At 43.8% G+C, this 15,977-nt stretch overlaps 1 protein-coding gene and 1 long non-coding RNA gene across 3 annotated transcripts; one reads left to right on the plus strand and one right to left on the minus strand.

Moving 5' to 3' along the window:
- Positions 1-1,169: 1,169 nt before the first annotated feature.
- Positions 1,170-5,587, minus strand: LOC129214907 (uncharacterized). The gene is made up of 3 exons (XR_008579845.1): positions 5,290-5,587; positions 4,989-5,044; positions 1,170-1,329 (listed from the first exon to the last, which is right to left on the minus strand). It is a non-coding gene; the product is annotated as an uncharacterized LOC129214907 (long non-coding RNA).
- Positions 5,380-12,904, plus strand: RFC2 (replication factor C subunit 2). 2 transcript variants are annotated; one of them, XM_054847189.1, is made up of 12 exons: positions 5,458-5,513; positions 6,356-6,425; positions 6,904-6,982; positions 7,078-7,119; positions 7,522-7,628; positions 8,802-8,903; positions 9,515-9,615; positions 10,313-10,470; positions 10,841-10,906; positions 11,408-11,488; positions 11,832-11,945; positions 12,609-12,904. In XM_054847189.1, exons 6-12 carry the CDS (start codon positions 8,833-8,835, stop codon positions 12,717-12,719), a joined length of 702 nt encoding a protein of 233 aa, XP_054703164.1. In that variant the 5' UTR covers positions 5,458-5,513; positions 6,356-6,425; positions 6,904-6,982; positions 7,078-7,119; positions 7,522-7,628; positions 8,802-8,832; the 3' UTR covers positions 12,720-12,904. The 2 variants fall into 2 exon arrangements, with proteins under 2 accessions (XP_054703163.1, XP_054703164.1); XM_054847188.1 differs by lacking the exon at positions 6,904-6,982 and having other exon boundaries at positions 5,380-5,513.
- Positions 12,905-15,977: the final 3,073 nt, after the last annotated feature.

Genomic DNA, 15,977 nt, shown 5'->3' on the forward strand with positions numbered 1-15,977 from the left:
GTAAAATTCACCCGTACACAGAGAGGTCTGAAGATAACCACATTTTTATTTTTGTCAGATTTTTCTCACTTCCTCTATCATGAGCACTCCACAGTCAAGCCACACTCAACCCTTAATCTTTCGCTAAATTCCTCCTTTATGCTTTAGGAACTTCTTGGTTTGGAATACTGCAGCTCTTCCTTCTGATATTTCTAAATCCGTGCTCTGCAGAGTTGAAGGAATTAGTGCTGCAGCCTGGTAATTCCTGAGCTCCTGATAAGCAACATTATTGCATTTTTTACATACAGAAAATGAGTGAAAATTAGTGTTATTTAAAATTTATTTTGTGGCATTTGGCCAAACAAGGTCTCTGATCAAGTTTTGCCCAGCATTTAAGAGACTAGATACAGCTGAAATGGATTGCATAATGTCATGCGGTACCAATTAGGGGCAGTCAGTGGAGAATATTACCAGACTGCTGACGTAAGGAACAGACACAAGAAAGTACAAATGCCGGATGCGCTAAACAGAAGTATCATGCTATATCATGGCTGCACTGTGTCTGACCAAAAGTCAAGCAATACTGTAACTATTAAACAAATAAAATCGACTTTGTATCAACTTCACTGCATATTTCTTTTGAAGTTTCTGACAAACATCAATCAAGGCAGTCCACATTCCCATTACTATGGGAAATGCTGGTTTTGCACCACCTCAAGGCTGAGTCTTCAACCAGAAGGCTCACAGAGCCATCAGGTTCTTTCTTCTTCATCAAAATCCTTCCTCTTATGCAAGGGAGTCCCAGAAAGGCACTCATTGCTGCAGGATGCTCTTTGCAACATCTACATTTGTCAACAGAAGTCACACACACAATTGCTTTCTCAGCTTCCTCAGTGAAATAGAGGAGTCCGTGTCCTCCCTGGAGGCAGGCGTTTGTGCAAACAGAGCCCTGCTACAGTCATTAATGGTAACATGAGATCCTGGCACAGAGGAAAAAAGGTCCTGCTCCAGGACAGCCCGGAGCTGCAGGTGCAAGTGGCTGAGGGCTCACAGGGTGACTGCCACAAAGAGAAAAGCATAGTAAGCACAAAAGATCATTCCCTTCTCCTACACTTTTAGCTTTATCAACAGTGTTAGTAGCCAGCAACCGCATTTTGCCATCTAGGAAAATGTATGCTTAAAGAATTTACCTTTTTTTTTTGCAGACAACAGAGGAATTCTAGGAGAAAGTCTCTTCCCTTGGCTGTCATGGGTGACCCTATGTGGCTTTTAATACAGGTGTCCATACTCCCTCTGCTGACTAAAGCTGTAACCACACATCTGGTCTTGTGGACACTCATTCTCTATTATCTGCTTAAAAAAAAAAAAGAAAAAGGAAAGGAAATTTCAATTACGTTGTTAGTCTTAAGCATCAAAAAAACCAACTCTGCTCCTGAATCCTTTTCTTGTCACCCAGCATAAAGCACTGGACAAATTATAATTTGTTCCTCAACACACCAATAAAAATTATAATAAAGCTTCTCAGGTATAAATGTGCAGTGATCTAAATCCACTCTTTTAAGTATTTTCAGGTGTTTATAGAAAAGAATGTAAATATATACAACATTAGAGTCTCCTGGTAGCAATAAGCCAAAACTGATCTTTCCAGCTACTCTGTCACCACAGTCTGTGACTTGCCTCACTTCCAGCTGTATGAATTTCCTAACTGCAGGCTAAGACAGCATGCTGCTTATAATTTCGTATGACAGCATTAAAAAACCCCACATTTAAAGGTACTTAATGAAAATGCAAAAAGCAACAAGATGCTGTATATAAAAGCGCTCAGGTAACAGGGCAGGCAGATGTCATGCTGTGTTTACCCAGACTGTTCTGGTGAGCTGCCATTGCTCTGCAGCTACTAGAGATGCTAACAAGAGAGGAAGGATGAGACAGTGGATGGGCAAATAAACTACAAGGCAGCAGTGTGCTGGTGGAAAGTGAATGCATGACCTCAGCCGTTATAGTTAGGAAAAAATGTTAAATGGCACACATAACATTAGCTCAGATCAGCACAACTGAACCTCCCAGGGACATTCTACAGGTAAACGTATGAAGAACGGAGGGGTGCTATGATGCTACCGGGACAAATTAATACCCTGTGTATACTGATAGCGTCATCCCCAGTTTTGCTCTTAGAGCTCAAGCTCAGCAGTTCTACAGGAATCAGGGCCCCGTCAGTCTGGGCGCAGACACGTCAAGCCCACACCAACCCTAATACGGTCATGCCCTATTTCATAAAGCGCCAGCTTTAACCACCCTGTCATTACTTCCACTGCTGGCATTTGTACCAGCTTTGCTTTATGCTTTCAGCTTCAGCAAACACAAGATGCAGCGGTCGGTAGCATCAGAATTCATTCCGCTGTCTCCAAACTAACTGTTTGAAAGGGAGAGCGAGCAAACAGGGAGTAGCCTCAAAGGGGACTGCAGGCTCTGCATTTCCCTGGCAGCAAGACCATCTGTGCTACATGACCTACTTGTGGCTGCTGAACAGCACACTGCGATAGGAGGTGACAGCTTTAACTGGGACTGCAGGGCTGGTGGGGACGGGGAATGGACAGCTGCAAGAACTTTACACCTCTGTTAACACTGTAGTTTAAGGTCTCAGCCCCTGCCCTTTTAATCTGTGGGATAACATGTATTAGTGTTAGCCCTAACCATAATGGTAAACTGAACTCACAGATTTAACCCAAAAGCAAAGTGACCTTGAATATCAAACAGTTCTCACCTCCCTCCCAAAACCACTGTATATAAGAAACTTTTTATTGCTTATCTGTACTGAACATGCAGTACAGATACAAACTTTTCACTAATGATTGCCTAAAGTTAGGTTTCTCTTTTGTGCTCTATTTCTGGTGCCTTCTGGATTTTACACCTCACATCCCCCATCATAATTTCATCACCGTTGTTCTTCGCTGTCTTCAACTACTGCCTTGCTTTTATTGTCTTCACTAATTTCAACTTCCTGTTCAAACTCAAGCAAGCTATCCTCAGTTTCACCAACCATAGCATGCAAAACAGCAATTCTTTTGCCACAACTTCTGCATTTACCCAACCCTCTGATGAAACCTGCTGCACTGGGCTGTAGTTTCCCTGTAGGAGCTAAAGCATGAGCCCTTGACTGGAGCTGATCTTAGAAGAGCCTCCATATGGTCTTTAAAGGACTCGTTCTTCACATCAGGCACCTGCAGCTGGGACTTCCTTGCCCCTGGGATGACCACAAAATCACTATTTATTCCTCTCATGGTGATCTCCATTACTAGTAGTACATATGCTTGAATGCACCCAGAGGAACATTCCCCTTGCTAAGTAAATCATTAGCAAAATGCCTTTACCTGTACTCTATACTGATTGCAAATACTTAGTAAGCTTTTTCTATATATCTTTTTGGGGTGGGAGACAGGTCATAAAAAATAATCTTAAATTCAGAGTTATTCTCCTTTCAGGATAATACAGTACATCTACCACTGGCATGTGTATTCGGGCACTGTTGATGACACATCAAAAGAGTTCTGGCATTTCAGCACTGAATTTGGAATTCATTTTATCCTGGATATATCCTGTCATCTCAATAGGCAGACTACAATAAAAACCGGTCAGATTTTGGAACAGATGGGTTTTAAAACTTTCAGCTCAGGTCTGCCTATCTACCTGCCACACATCCCTATCAATATTGTTGTGCCCTTGGTAAATACTTGTTCCGTGTTTGGTAAACTACAGAACCACTGTGGGTACGTGAGGAGTTACCGCCTACACAGGGGCTGCAGTGCTTTAGAAGACTGTGGTCCAGAGAAACACACACATTACAACTGGTTAGTAGAAACACATCACAAAATCTGTCATTGGGCTTTCTGCAACAATTCTTATAAACAGCCTTTCTTACTATCCTTTGGGTGCTTATCAGCAACAATCCTGCACATAGAGTGGCAGAATTAATGCTGGCCAGGAAAATTGTATCTTATCTAGAGGCGGGTACTTCCTAAGAGCATGACAACTGTTTAATTTGGCAAGAAACCAAAGCATGTCCAGTGTGCTGTAGTGACAGACTGTTATGACCAGCAGTGCTGTATGCAGCTGCAGTGTTTCACTGTCCCCACATTGGGCTCTGCTGAGCACTGCAGTAAGTTAAATCCAAAGACAAGAGTAACACAGGGAGTTTGAGGTATTACAGGAAGACTGTATTCATCCGGTATGCGTGCTACAAACAGTCTGAATACTGAAGAAAATGCCAACTGTCTCACCCTCATATACCATATAATTGTGGTGTTATTTAATTTTCTACTTTTCCTCCAACAGAGGTGAAATTAATCCACAGTTAGTTCAGCCAGCCATGCAAATGCTGCAGACCACTTACAATTTCACCCTTAAATAACACTTACCCTAAAACCACTAAGAACCACATACAGCTATTAATAAATAAATACACTAAACAAGATTAAAGCACTGACCATCCTACATAAAAAACCTCAGATACAAGGCTGTACTTTGTGTAACGGAAACTTCACCCTCCAGAGTTTTAGAGCCTTCTAAGAAACTCTGCAAACTCCATTGTTGTCAGCCCACAGGTAGAAGGCAATGCTCTCATCTGCAAACATTCATGCGCCAACCTCAAAACACCAAGTAACAGGCACTGACAATAACATTGGAATGCAAATGTTGTGGCAAGAAATAGGAAGCTACTCCCTTAGAAGAGCATTACTGTTCACACAGGGCTTCAAATACAATCGGTTCCAAGTTTCTGCCTCACACCAATCTGAAATTAGACACACTTCCCAAGGAATCAGAGCCCAGACTGAAGGGCATATCCTCTGCCCACTGAACTAATATAGACGTCATTGATCATATAGAGCATAAGCAGAGCTTAAAGTTGTATCGAGGCCCCAGTAACTACCGAGGTTTAGAACTAGCACTGGTACGCAAATTCTAACGGTAGCACTAGAACCACCCCCCGCCATTGTAACATAAATACTTACAGTATTTTGCGGTGTTTCTTTTATTGTTTTCATTCTATAGGGGGAAATAAAGGTAGCTAGAAGAAGAAACAAAGGTTTAGACTCCTGAAGTGCAAACATATTACTGTTTTTATTAATTATCTTAACACTTAATCAGTCAGTAGGGCAGAAAAAGCAGCCAGGCTCCAAACCGGCCGGGCAGAAGCCCACCCCACGCCTAACCGCCAGTCCCGCCTCAGCAAAGCCCGGCCCACCGCTTCCCCGCCACCCCACAGAGCTGCCCAAGGCGCCAGGGCCGGAGGGAGCGCGGGGGAGGACCCACCCCGCCGGCCTTCGCCGTCCCGCCCCGCGAGGCGGGCCCGGGAGCGCGGCCCTCCCCTCACGGAGGCGGCGGGGAGACAGGGGCCGGGCCGCATCAGCCGCCGCCGGGATGGAGGTTGAGGCCGCGGAGGACGAGAAGGCCGGGCCCGCGGCAGGCGAGAAGCGCGGATCCGCCGACCCCCCGGGGGCCGCTCCTGCCGCCGGCGGCCATTACGAGCTGCCCTGGTGAGTGCCGGCGGCGCGGCCTGGCGCGAGAACGCCTGCTAGCCGGGGCGCGCGGACGGCCGCCCAGCGCCTGCGAGATGGAGCCAGGGGAGGGAGGAAGGGCCGAGGGCGCACGGCCATTGGTGCAGAGCGTGTCGGGAGGCGGGGCCTGGCGGGGCCTAGCCTATGGAGCGAGAGGGGGGCGGGGCGCGCCGTTGGCGGGAAGGCGGGGGCTCACGCAAGGCTGTTGGGCCTGTACCCGCACGGCGCCTCCGCTGAGGGGATCGGGCAGGATGGCCCCGGCCCCGCTGTGCCTCCCTCTGTGGGGCGGTCCCGGCCAGGCCTGGGTGCTGAGGGCTTCCCTCTGTGCCCCCCGAGCCGCAGACACTGATCTGACTCGGAAGTGAGGGGGGCCTGGCAGCGGTGAGGACTCTGCCTGCACCCTGCCCAGACTGGGGCCTGTGGCGTGGGGAGAGGGCACCGGGCGGCCGTGGGTGGAAAGCAGAAGGCCCTGTGGAGCCCAAAGTCAGCCCTGCCTTGTGTCAACCGTAAGAGGGCACAGGGTGGCATCTCCTCATAGCCCTGATATCAGACTGAGGCACCAAACTCGTGTCCCAGTTGAGCATGTTTTTCTTCCTTTTTCCTTTTTTTTATACTAATCGAGGTAAAACAATCATTAAGGAATTAATGCTGTGGAATCCTGCACTTGGCAGTCAGGGGGGAGCCTGCAATGTTCACGCTAAAGACACATTAAGTCATCTTTGTCCCATGTTATCGTAACATAGTCCTCCTTTTCTGTCAGCGTAAAGCACTATTAAAGTTTTATTAGACGTGCTGAAGTGTGTGGGGTTTTACCTTTACAGGGTGGAAAAATACAGACCCATGAAATTATGTGAAATAGTTGGAAATGAAGATACTGTGAGCAGGTTGGAGGTGTGTAACTGTCCCTTTATCTTTTTATGGGTTAACCCAGAAAACATAACTCTGCATAGATCCTACAGATCAGTAAAAGCACTTTTTTATTTTTACATCCATACTTGAGTACGTGGAAAAAGCCTTTCTGATTTACTTAAGAAATTACACATTTTAGGACATGTTTGATTGGTGTTCTAAGGAAATACGCCTTCTTGAATTGGGATATTGTTTGAATTGGCCCTATTTTGTTACAACTTAGAAAAATTTTAGCTGTTGTAATACTATTGTTTCAATGAATAAATATAATTTATATAACAAAACAAAGAAACATAAAGTTTTTCTGGAAGAAAAGTATTTTCCTTGACAAATTAGTTTGTAAACACAGTATGTTAACAGAAAGCTTAAACTAGCAAACATATAACAGGTGCAAAGGAAAGGCAAGAGTACTAAAGACCTGTGGGATTAAGTGCTTTGAAGTTTTTCTATGTTATTCTAGGGCCTGACTGGTTCAATTAAAAAAAATACAAAAGCAACAAGGTCCAAAAAAATAAAAGCAGGAGGGAAGAAAAGAACAGGTTTGCTTTGTTTCTCATGCTTAAAATTTAATGGGATTGGAAACTATTTGTTCCCACTATTTTCTTATATCATTTTTATTATTGTTCTTTCTTAGGTCTTTGCAAAAGAGGGGAATGTACCAAATATTATAATTGCTGTAAGTATTGCTGTGTTGTGCTGTATTTCTTCACTGTGTTGGTCCTGGCTTCTGAAATCTAGCCACAGCAGCCTGCATTGTGCCTGAAGGTATTGGTAAGAGGGATGCTGATTGTATGATCACAGAGCAGTGTTCTTGGCAGAATACACAAGCAGTGAACAGGTTTCTGTCAAAAAATGACCTGGCCCTGAGGTGCCTATTGAAACACGTCTTGTGCTTCTCCCTGCAGCGTTTCTCTCCTCAGTTGGAGGCAGGATCCTGAACTCAGGCAACCTCTAGTCTTATGTAGTCTCTCTAGTTCCTCTGTTGCAGCTGTTTTTCATGACTGGGGCATGTTGTAGAGACTACAGCTTAGAAAAGGATATAAAGCTTACCAGCAATTGTTGCATTTTGCATTTTTAGGGTCCCCCAGGAACAGGTAAAACCACTAGTATCCTCTGCTTGGCTCGTGCTCTGCTTGGTCCTGCATTAAAGGATGCTGTTTTGGAGCTGAACGCCTCAAATGACAGGTGAGAATGAAGAAACCTTATCAAACTTTTAATGAAAGAGCAAGTATCCATTTTTATTTTTAGTTCAACTCAGGCCAGCGTAATGGGCTTAATGCTATAGTAAAGCCTCTAGTACTTATTTTAATGCAGATTTTCCAACTAAAAGTTAGGCAATCTTTGGTGTCCACCTACCAACATGGATATTATTACTTGATGTTTTATAAACTTGATAGATACATTCATACATAAAAATACAAACAGATGGAGCACAGAATCTGTAATGGTACTGTTTTCTTGAATTTACTTTAAAGAGCTAAGCTTCCTGCATTCATGAAGATCCTCCTAAGAATGAAAAGTGAACAAGTTGTTTATAACAGAACTCTTCAATGCCTAAGGAAAAAAGTGAAGTGATAGAAGTTAGTGCTGTAAGTGCTGTTGGGGATTAAAATTAGGATAAGGGTATTAGGTATGTAAAGGACACTGACTTTCCTCCAAGGATCAGGCACTAAGGGCTGATTATGTTTCCCAAGTTCTGTAGCAGACCCATCCTGAAGTATTCTGAGAACATCTCCTGGAGGGTTGTTGATGAGTACAATACATTGTACCTGCCTTTGTTAAGATCAGCTATAAGAAGAGCTATAGACTCACAACATTCATTTTCTAAACAGAACAAAAAAGTAAAATCCTTTCTTCTTAAAAGCAAGTCTTTGTTGGAACTCTGTCTTGGAAAGTGTCTGTCTTGTGCTAAAATGATGCAGTCTATCCAGCTGTTTTTCTTAAACTCTTCTGAATTATAGTTGAGTCTGTGGATGTAGCTGTGTGAAGCACCGACAAAATAGCAAAGCAGTCTTAAATGCTTCTGCCTTTGCTCATTCCCACCTTTTGCCAAACATAAGGCCTTTTATGGCAGTATTGTTAAGTGAGGTTACTGATATATATATATATACTGATGCTGTTAAATTATTTTTTCAAAACCTCCAAAAAGGAGGAGTGTTGGTGTTTTAATCTGAATCAGTTAGGCAGCCTGGCTTATAGCATGGCTTCACAACATTTATGCTGGCACAGCTGAAGGGGCAGGAACAAACAGTGGGAGAACAGGGAGCTCAGGAACATTTCAGCCACTGTGGCTGCTGAATAAAGTCTATTATGTGATTTCACCCAACTGATCATGAATCGCTTGAATTATTGTTCCAGAGGCATTGATGTTGTGAGAAACAAAATCAAAATGTTTGCCCAGCAAAAGGTCACACTTCCAAAAGGTCGGCATAAAATAATCATCCTTGATGAAGCAGACAGGTATGTTGTTGTTTTCTAACCTCAGCTACTGTGTGAAATGCATTGTATCTGTCCTGTCTGCAGAGCTGCTGTCTTGGACAGTCTTAGATGTTTCTATCAGGCTATCAAAAATAATTTGTTAGGAAATAAATATGCATTGAACAGTGTTCTGGTGAGATTACTCACATCAAGCAGAGATCATTGCTTCAAAGGAGGTGCTGAATATTGGGGTGAAACACCTTGTGATTTAGCTGGATATGAAATAGCATCATCTAGTGTACTGGTTCTTTCTCTTTGAAAAGAGTCTAGCTTACGTAGACAATTTCACTGGATGAAAACAGGACCTTCTCCTCCATCTGTATGTAAGTAGTAGCATTCTTAGCAGTATTCTTCAGAGTATTAATGGCTTAATTTTGTGTGTTAGTTTTATGGAGCTCTCGGTGACTACCTGCATTACGGGGTGATATGTTCACATGACTAGAAAAAGCTTTGTTTATCAAGCCAGAACATCAAGTAATTTAAAAAGCACTGTTTAATATCAGTAAACTCTGAAGCTTATATAAAAATAGTTATTAGGCTGCAGCTCTAAGTCAGGGAAGGGCAAAATCTGTCCTAACTCTTTTCTCCCCCAGCATGACAGATGGAGCACAGCAAGCATTGAGAAGAACAATGGAAATTTATTCCAAAACAACGCGCTTCGCACTTGCGTGCAATGCCTCTGACAAAATCATAGGTAAAGTGCTGCTAGTCTCTGGGAGTTTTTGTCGTATGTTCTCCATACTTTTGGCTAACTTCCAAGGCAGTTTTCAGAAATACCTTGGACCTGCTCATTGCAAGAAACCATGGTACTTGTGAAAAATCAAACCACCTGTATATCCAGCTAATAAAAGAAGAGTATATTTGTGTGGCCGGCAAACCCTCTGAACAGCTGGTTTTAATAGACAGTGCTAGGCATGACTGCAGAAGCAGATTTCTCATACTTTGGGCTTAATCTCCATGCAGCTGCTACAGTTTAAGATGTTTGATGTATTGTATAATGGGTATTGAACCCCTTTTGCTGTCCTGCTTTCCAAAACAAAAGTTTGCCTATAGGCTAACACACTGTAGACCTTTAGACTTTTCTTGTTTAGCAATGACGAACATATACATTCAGAAAACCAGGAGAACAGAAGAAGCTGAGCTTCATATATATTTGCATATATCTGGGAAAACTCACGTAGCACATTTGGGCTCAAGTGAAGGACTGTATCAATTATATATGCTGAAGGAGATGCTATATTCTGTCTGGAGCTGACACGTTCATTTTCTTTAAAAGATGACAAACAAAGATTTGGAAACTGAGATATTTTCTTCCAAGATTAAAACAAATATTTGTTTGGGGTTTTTTTTAAGAGAAGAGGGAAATGCTAATTACACATCTCTATCCTTAGAACCTATCCAGTCCCGGTGTGCGGTGCTCCGTTACACCAAGCTGACAGATTCACAAATCCTTGCAAGGCTACTGAAAATTGTTGAGAAAGAGGATGTACCATACACAGATGATGGACTAGAAGCCATTATCTTCACAGCCCAAGGAGATATGAGACAGGTAAAAGAAGAAAGGCAATGAAACAAAGGCTTCTGTTTAAAGCAAAAAAACCTTTGAATTGTGGCTCTCATGGATTTATCTTTGGAGAGGTAAAGCAAAGGGGATGTGACCTGTGGCACAAGAGTAACTAAACTATTTGGTTTTGTGAGGTTTTAAGGTGGATCTGCTCCTTAAAAGTGAATTGGTGGGAACTGGATACCAAATTTGTGGGAGGAAACAAAGTCTGCATACATTTGCGGTTTACTCTGTTGCTTAATTGAAAACTGCTTATTTGGCATCATTTTCTGAAAAGTGTATTTCATCCTGAGGAGGGGAGTGAGAAGTAGAGCACTTCCGAAAATAAAGGAAGTCTTATTTTTTTCTTTCACAGGCATTAAACAACTTACAGTCCACATATTCTGGATTTGGCTTTATAAACAGTGAAAACGTCTTCAAGGTTGGTAATAGTGCACAACAACAGTTGTGCTAGAAGTTTAGCACTGCAGCTGTGCGACACCTTTGGTCAGATGGCGAAGCCTTTGAAGGTGCTTTGCCAGTTTGCAGACAGCACTGTGTATGTAGCAATTACAGCATCGGGCTGTAAAAAAGTGCACGTGCCTTTGGAAAAGGGTGAGAGCGCTAGCGGTCAGTCCCTAATGGCACTTCTGAGACTTTGTGGCTTTCCAGCTCTCTCAAAGCTCATGAATCACGTAACTGCTGGGAAATTTCACAGTGATAACTTTTGAATCTATTACTTGAGCGTTCTCATTTCGTGCTGTTGAGCCTGCCATGGCAGAATGACTGTGTTACTAGGAAAGTCACATTACTTATAATTTAATCTGTATTAGAGAACGTGTCTGATTCAGTACTTCAGCGGTGTTGAAGCTTGGTGAAAATACCGGGGATTTTATGCAGAGTCTTCTAATATTTTGAAGTGTAATATTTCACTTTGCTATAGGTATGTGATGAGCCTCATCCTCTGCTTGTGAAAGAAATGATACAACACTGCATAAACGCAAATATTGATGAAGCATACAAGGTTGGTTTTCATGTGTTGTGTCTGCGCAGACAGACGCTTTCTCTACAGAATCCTTGTTTGTTTTGAAGAATTCAGGGTGTGTGGTTTTTTTAAGATAAGGGCAGTACCATGCAGATGAGTTGATGAATTAAATCCTTTTTATGCAGGGGTCTGTTCAGATGAATAAGCCAACAAGCAAAAAACCAAGTTGTATTGAAATTACTTGCTAAAGAATTGAGGTTAAATCATTTGATAATTAGTACATGCAGTTCCCATAGTTATATACAGCTGTTCCAGAAGTGAATACACTTGACTCACCTCATAAGTTTTGCAGATAAATGAGGGATTATTCTTGCCTGCACAGATTCTTGCCCACCTGTGGCGACTTGGATACTCTCCAGAAGATGTGATTGGCAACATCTTCCGTGTGTGTAAAACCTTTCAAATGCCAGAATATCTGAAACTGGAATTTATCAAGGTTAGTACTAACCTAGCTTCTGCTGGGGTCTTTTGGCCCTTTTTAAAATGAGGATGTGATGCAGGGCAGCCTCAGGGTTTTCTGTTGGAGATTTGCTATATGTTAGTGCAAAAAAGTATTTCTTAACTTCATATTACTTTCTTTCCCACTCTGCATCATCAGTTTGTCAATAAGAATAGTCACTTAAAGCTTAAAGTCTAACCACCCATAGAAATACCATAAGTCACTTGCGCGATCAACTAGAATTAATAACAAACGTAATGCTGACTGAATTTATTATTTACATCAAAGCCTCAAATAACTCCTTGACAACTTTCTTCAGGCACATACTTCCAAGAGATAGTAAAATATTGAATTATATTAACAGCAAGTCAACAAGTGGTAAACTAGTGTAATAGAATAACTCTTCAGATGTAAAACCTGTCCTCAAATGCATGCATCTTGCTCCTTAGAAAGGAAGTGGAGAAATACAGGCTTTGATTTTAAAAAACGAAATGAAAAAAGCATTTGGTTGGTCTACGTGAGAAGATACGCTTCTCTGAAGTTCAAGTGACTCTGAAGTTGGTCTCTTAGCAGTAAGGGATATGTTCTATTTAGTTGTTAGTCATACTATACACAGACCAGAGGAGAAACCAGGAGATTTTACAATGTCTTTATCCCCAGGAAATCGGGTACACTCATATGAAGATAGCAGAAGGTGTGAACTCACTGTTACAAATGGCTGGATTGCTGGCCAGGCTGTGTCAGAAGACCGCAGCCCCTGCAGCAAGTTAGATGTTTCCCTGAGCAGAAGCCCACGTTCTGGAAGGTGAAGGTCAGCAGCTCCGCACATGTCCCGAATTCTGCGTGCAATGAGCCTGTTCCCTTGGTTTTACTACATCGCAAAAAAATAACCGGGTCCTATTGTAAGAATATTTTGTACTTTTTTATTTAGAGCAATAAAGCTTTAAAATTTACTTTAACCCAAGAACTCTTACCTGTCGTATAACCGAGGTAGAAGAGAGGACTGTGGCAGTCCAGAGCAATAAGGTCTGTCTAGTTCACCCAACAAAACTGCTTTGTAAGTGGTACCGGGACCTGACGGCAGGAGAAACAAAAATGGAATCCTATTGTTAATGATTACACTTCAAGGCTGGTCATTAGTGGTGGTCTTACCGAGACCAAGAAGAAAAAATTTTGCACAAAATAAAGCATTTAATGAAGTTCTAATTGAGGCATGCTGAGGGGGAGCCACTCCTGGGTGTTGTTTATGTGCTGTGAGTAAGGAAGATATTTTCACCAAACACATACAGGAATAATATTACCCATTTCTTAATGGTGCCAGTTATTTATTTTGGATATTTCCTTTAAAAAAATTACCAAAATCTGGGATGCTCTACATTTGAGTTCCCTTTTCAGTTCTGGCTTGTCCAGGCTAGGTAACATCATTTTACTGTAGTTTCAGCATGCCAAAAAGCTACAGCATCACGCTTTCCTGTCTGTTCAGCTTTGGAAACCACCTTGCCAGCGCGGCTGAGCAATAAAGTGTGAAATGCAGAGCGAAAGTAAATCTAAATTAAATTTGACCACCTCCATATCGGATGTGAGCTAACGTGTCTCCAAGCAGAGCTACCTTAATATAATTAAGTACATTCTGGTTGTAGCAGTCAAACAAAGCACGGTAGCGGAACAAGGTACTGGTGCTGCACTTCACCATGCCCCACGTTACGGATGTAGCACTCAAAGTACGTTCCTCCTTCACTGGGTATTTATTGAACTTACCATTTTCCCAGCCAGTGAATTGTCACTACTAGCACAAACGCTGCTAAATATACAACTAATAATTTAGTATTAAGGGGCTTAAGCTGCTGAGTTCAGTACAGACACAGCGTCACCGCTTTTGTCCCCGAAAGCTTAAATAAGGCACGGTTAAAGAGCAGGTTAATTTTGCTTTGGCTGTACAGCACAGCCACCCTGCTCTGTCCCTCTCGTTAAACGTGGTGACAGCTGAACAGGGATGGAAGGGGAGTTCCAGCAGAGGCTCCGTCAAGTAGCACACATGGTATTAGGACTGGTAAGGCCGGTCCTTACCCTGCCGGATGCACCTACCTGTGCATCGTCTGGTCTGCTGTGCTGGTGCCAGCAGAGGGGTGAGAAGCAAGGAGGGTTTAAGTGGTTTTTCTCCTTGACTGTATTCAGCAGCTGCTCTTCAGCTCCACTTCGGAGCTGCTTCTTTTCTGCGCTAATCCTCTACAACACTGCGGGGACATAATCAAACTCACTTTTCCTGTGAAGGAACAGCATCGACCCGAGAGGCCACCAGTGCAGCCAGTTCTACCAAAGGTGGTTGCTCACCCTCTGGGTGCAGAGCTGCTGCTTTCCAGCAGCCCGCCAAGGCTCCCCAGCTCCATCCGAGACCCACGCCACCGGTGCCAAAACTACTTTTTCTAATGCATCTCAAATTGAAAACAGGAAGTGAATTGCTCACTTGGCTGCCTATCTAATGTGAGGAAAGAGATACACGGACCCAGGGGAGATGGCATTTCTCCTTGCATTATCTTCAGACAGCGCAGGGTCTGGCAATTTTGGTTGAGCACCAGAAATCCCTGCACGCCTGAAAAATGAGTCCTGAAAGGACAGCGCGTCAGCGAACGCACTCACACGTCCGTACTCATTCGTTGCAAAGAAAAAACGTAAGGTGTTTCAGAACAAGATGCTAATAACAGCGATGAAAGTTCCCGTAACAGTCCCTGGATATCTTCCAGCGTAATGAGATCACTGGCTGTAAAGTACTTCAGGAGCTTTACAAAGCTGAGAACGGATTTACCCCTCTCTACAGCTGGCTCTTCTGGAGGGCTGCAAGGGGGGATTTGCTCAGACTCCCAGTAAGAGGAGGGAAGATTCTCCACATCCAGCTCCCACCCTGCCTGCTCCAGCTCCACGACTTTCAAATTCAGATTTTGGTGGTGGAGGAGCCTTATAGCAGGAAAATGTAATTGGTATAATCCGCCTCCCTGCTTAGCAAGGGGAGCAGTAAATCTTGTGTTTTACTGTTTTGGCTGCACACTCAGCTAACGGCCAGAACTTTCTGGGAGCTCTCTAGCTGCATCTGTTACTGTGCCAAGGATCTTTTACTGCTGCTCATCTTCTAATCATTTAATGGCTCCCTCCGGTTCCAAGATGAATCCCTAGTAGGTGTAATATCACCACACATCACTGAAAACAGACCTTGCCCTTTGCCCCCAGCAAAAAATCCCCAGTCTGCAGCCCTTCCCAGAAGGCGGGAGCTTCTTCAGGTGCTGAGTTAGTCACCAAGGATGACAATTTCTTGGCCCCGCGAGGGCCGAGCACACCATTTCAGTAACGAAGGCATCTCCCTGTTTCCTTGCCTGCCTGCGAGCCCGTGCAGAGCCAGCACGGGCTGTGGCTGTCACCGTGTCTGCTCCAGGCTCACTGGGACGCTGGTGTCCCCCACCCACGCAAGCTGTTTGCGGAGCATTTAAACCTCAGGAAACCAGAGGGGACGAGTAGAAGCTGGGCCAGGCAGAGAGCAGCTGTTGCTCCCTGTGTGTGTACATCCCTGACGTGCACTAGATTTTCTCTGTGGTAAAAGTCCCGTGGAAGCAGGAATAAATGCATTTGTGGGAAAAGATTAACTCGTAGCTCCTAAGGCACACTCCAAACCACCCGCTGTTTCAGCTACGCGAACGGTGGCCGCCCATGGTCTCAGTGATTCTGCTGAAAATACAGCCAAGTCATTTGCAGCAGGAAGCACCTGACATCCCCTTCTCCCGCTCCAGGGCTCACTCACCCCCAGCTCCACTTCTGTGCTCACTCTTACCAGTCCCGGAGACGTGAGCGTGGGCTGCGTCCCTTCTTGAAGCACAGTTTTCTGAACTGATTTTGAGGAAGAAGGCTGTTAAGGAACTACATTTTCTCCCCATCAGATCCCGCACACCATTCCATATCGGCCTGAGATGGGAGCGCGTGAGATATCTCACCCAACCACGCAGACATCCTCTGCATCATAGCAAACCATAATAAACCACTGCA

The sequence above is a fragment of the Grus americana genome, chromosome 19, assembly GCF_028858705.1.
Source record: "Grus americana isolate bGruAme1 chromosome 19, bGruAme1.mat, whole genome shotgun sequence".
NCBI lineage: Eukaryota > Metazoa > Chordata > Aves > Gruiformes > Gruidae > Grus > Grus americana.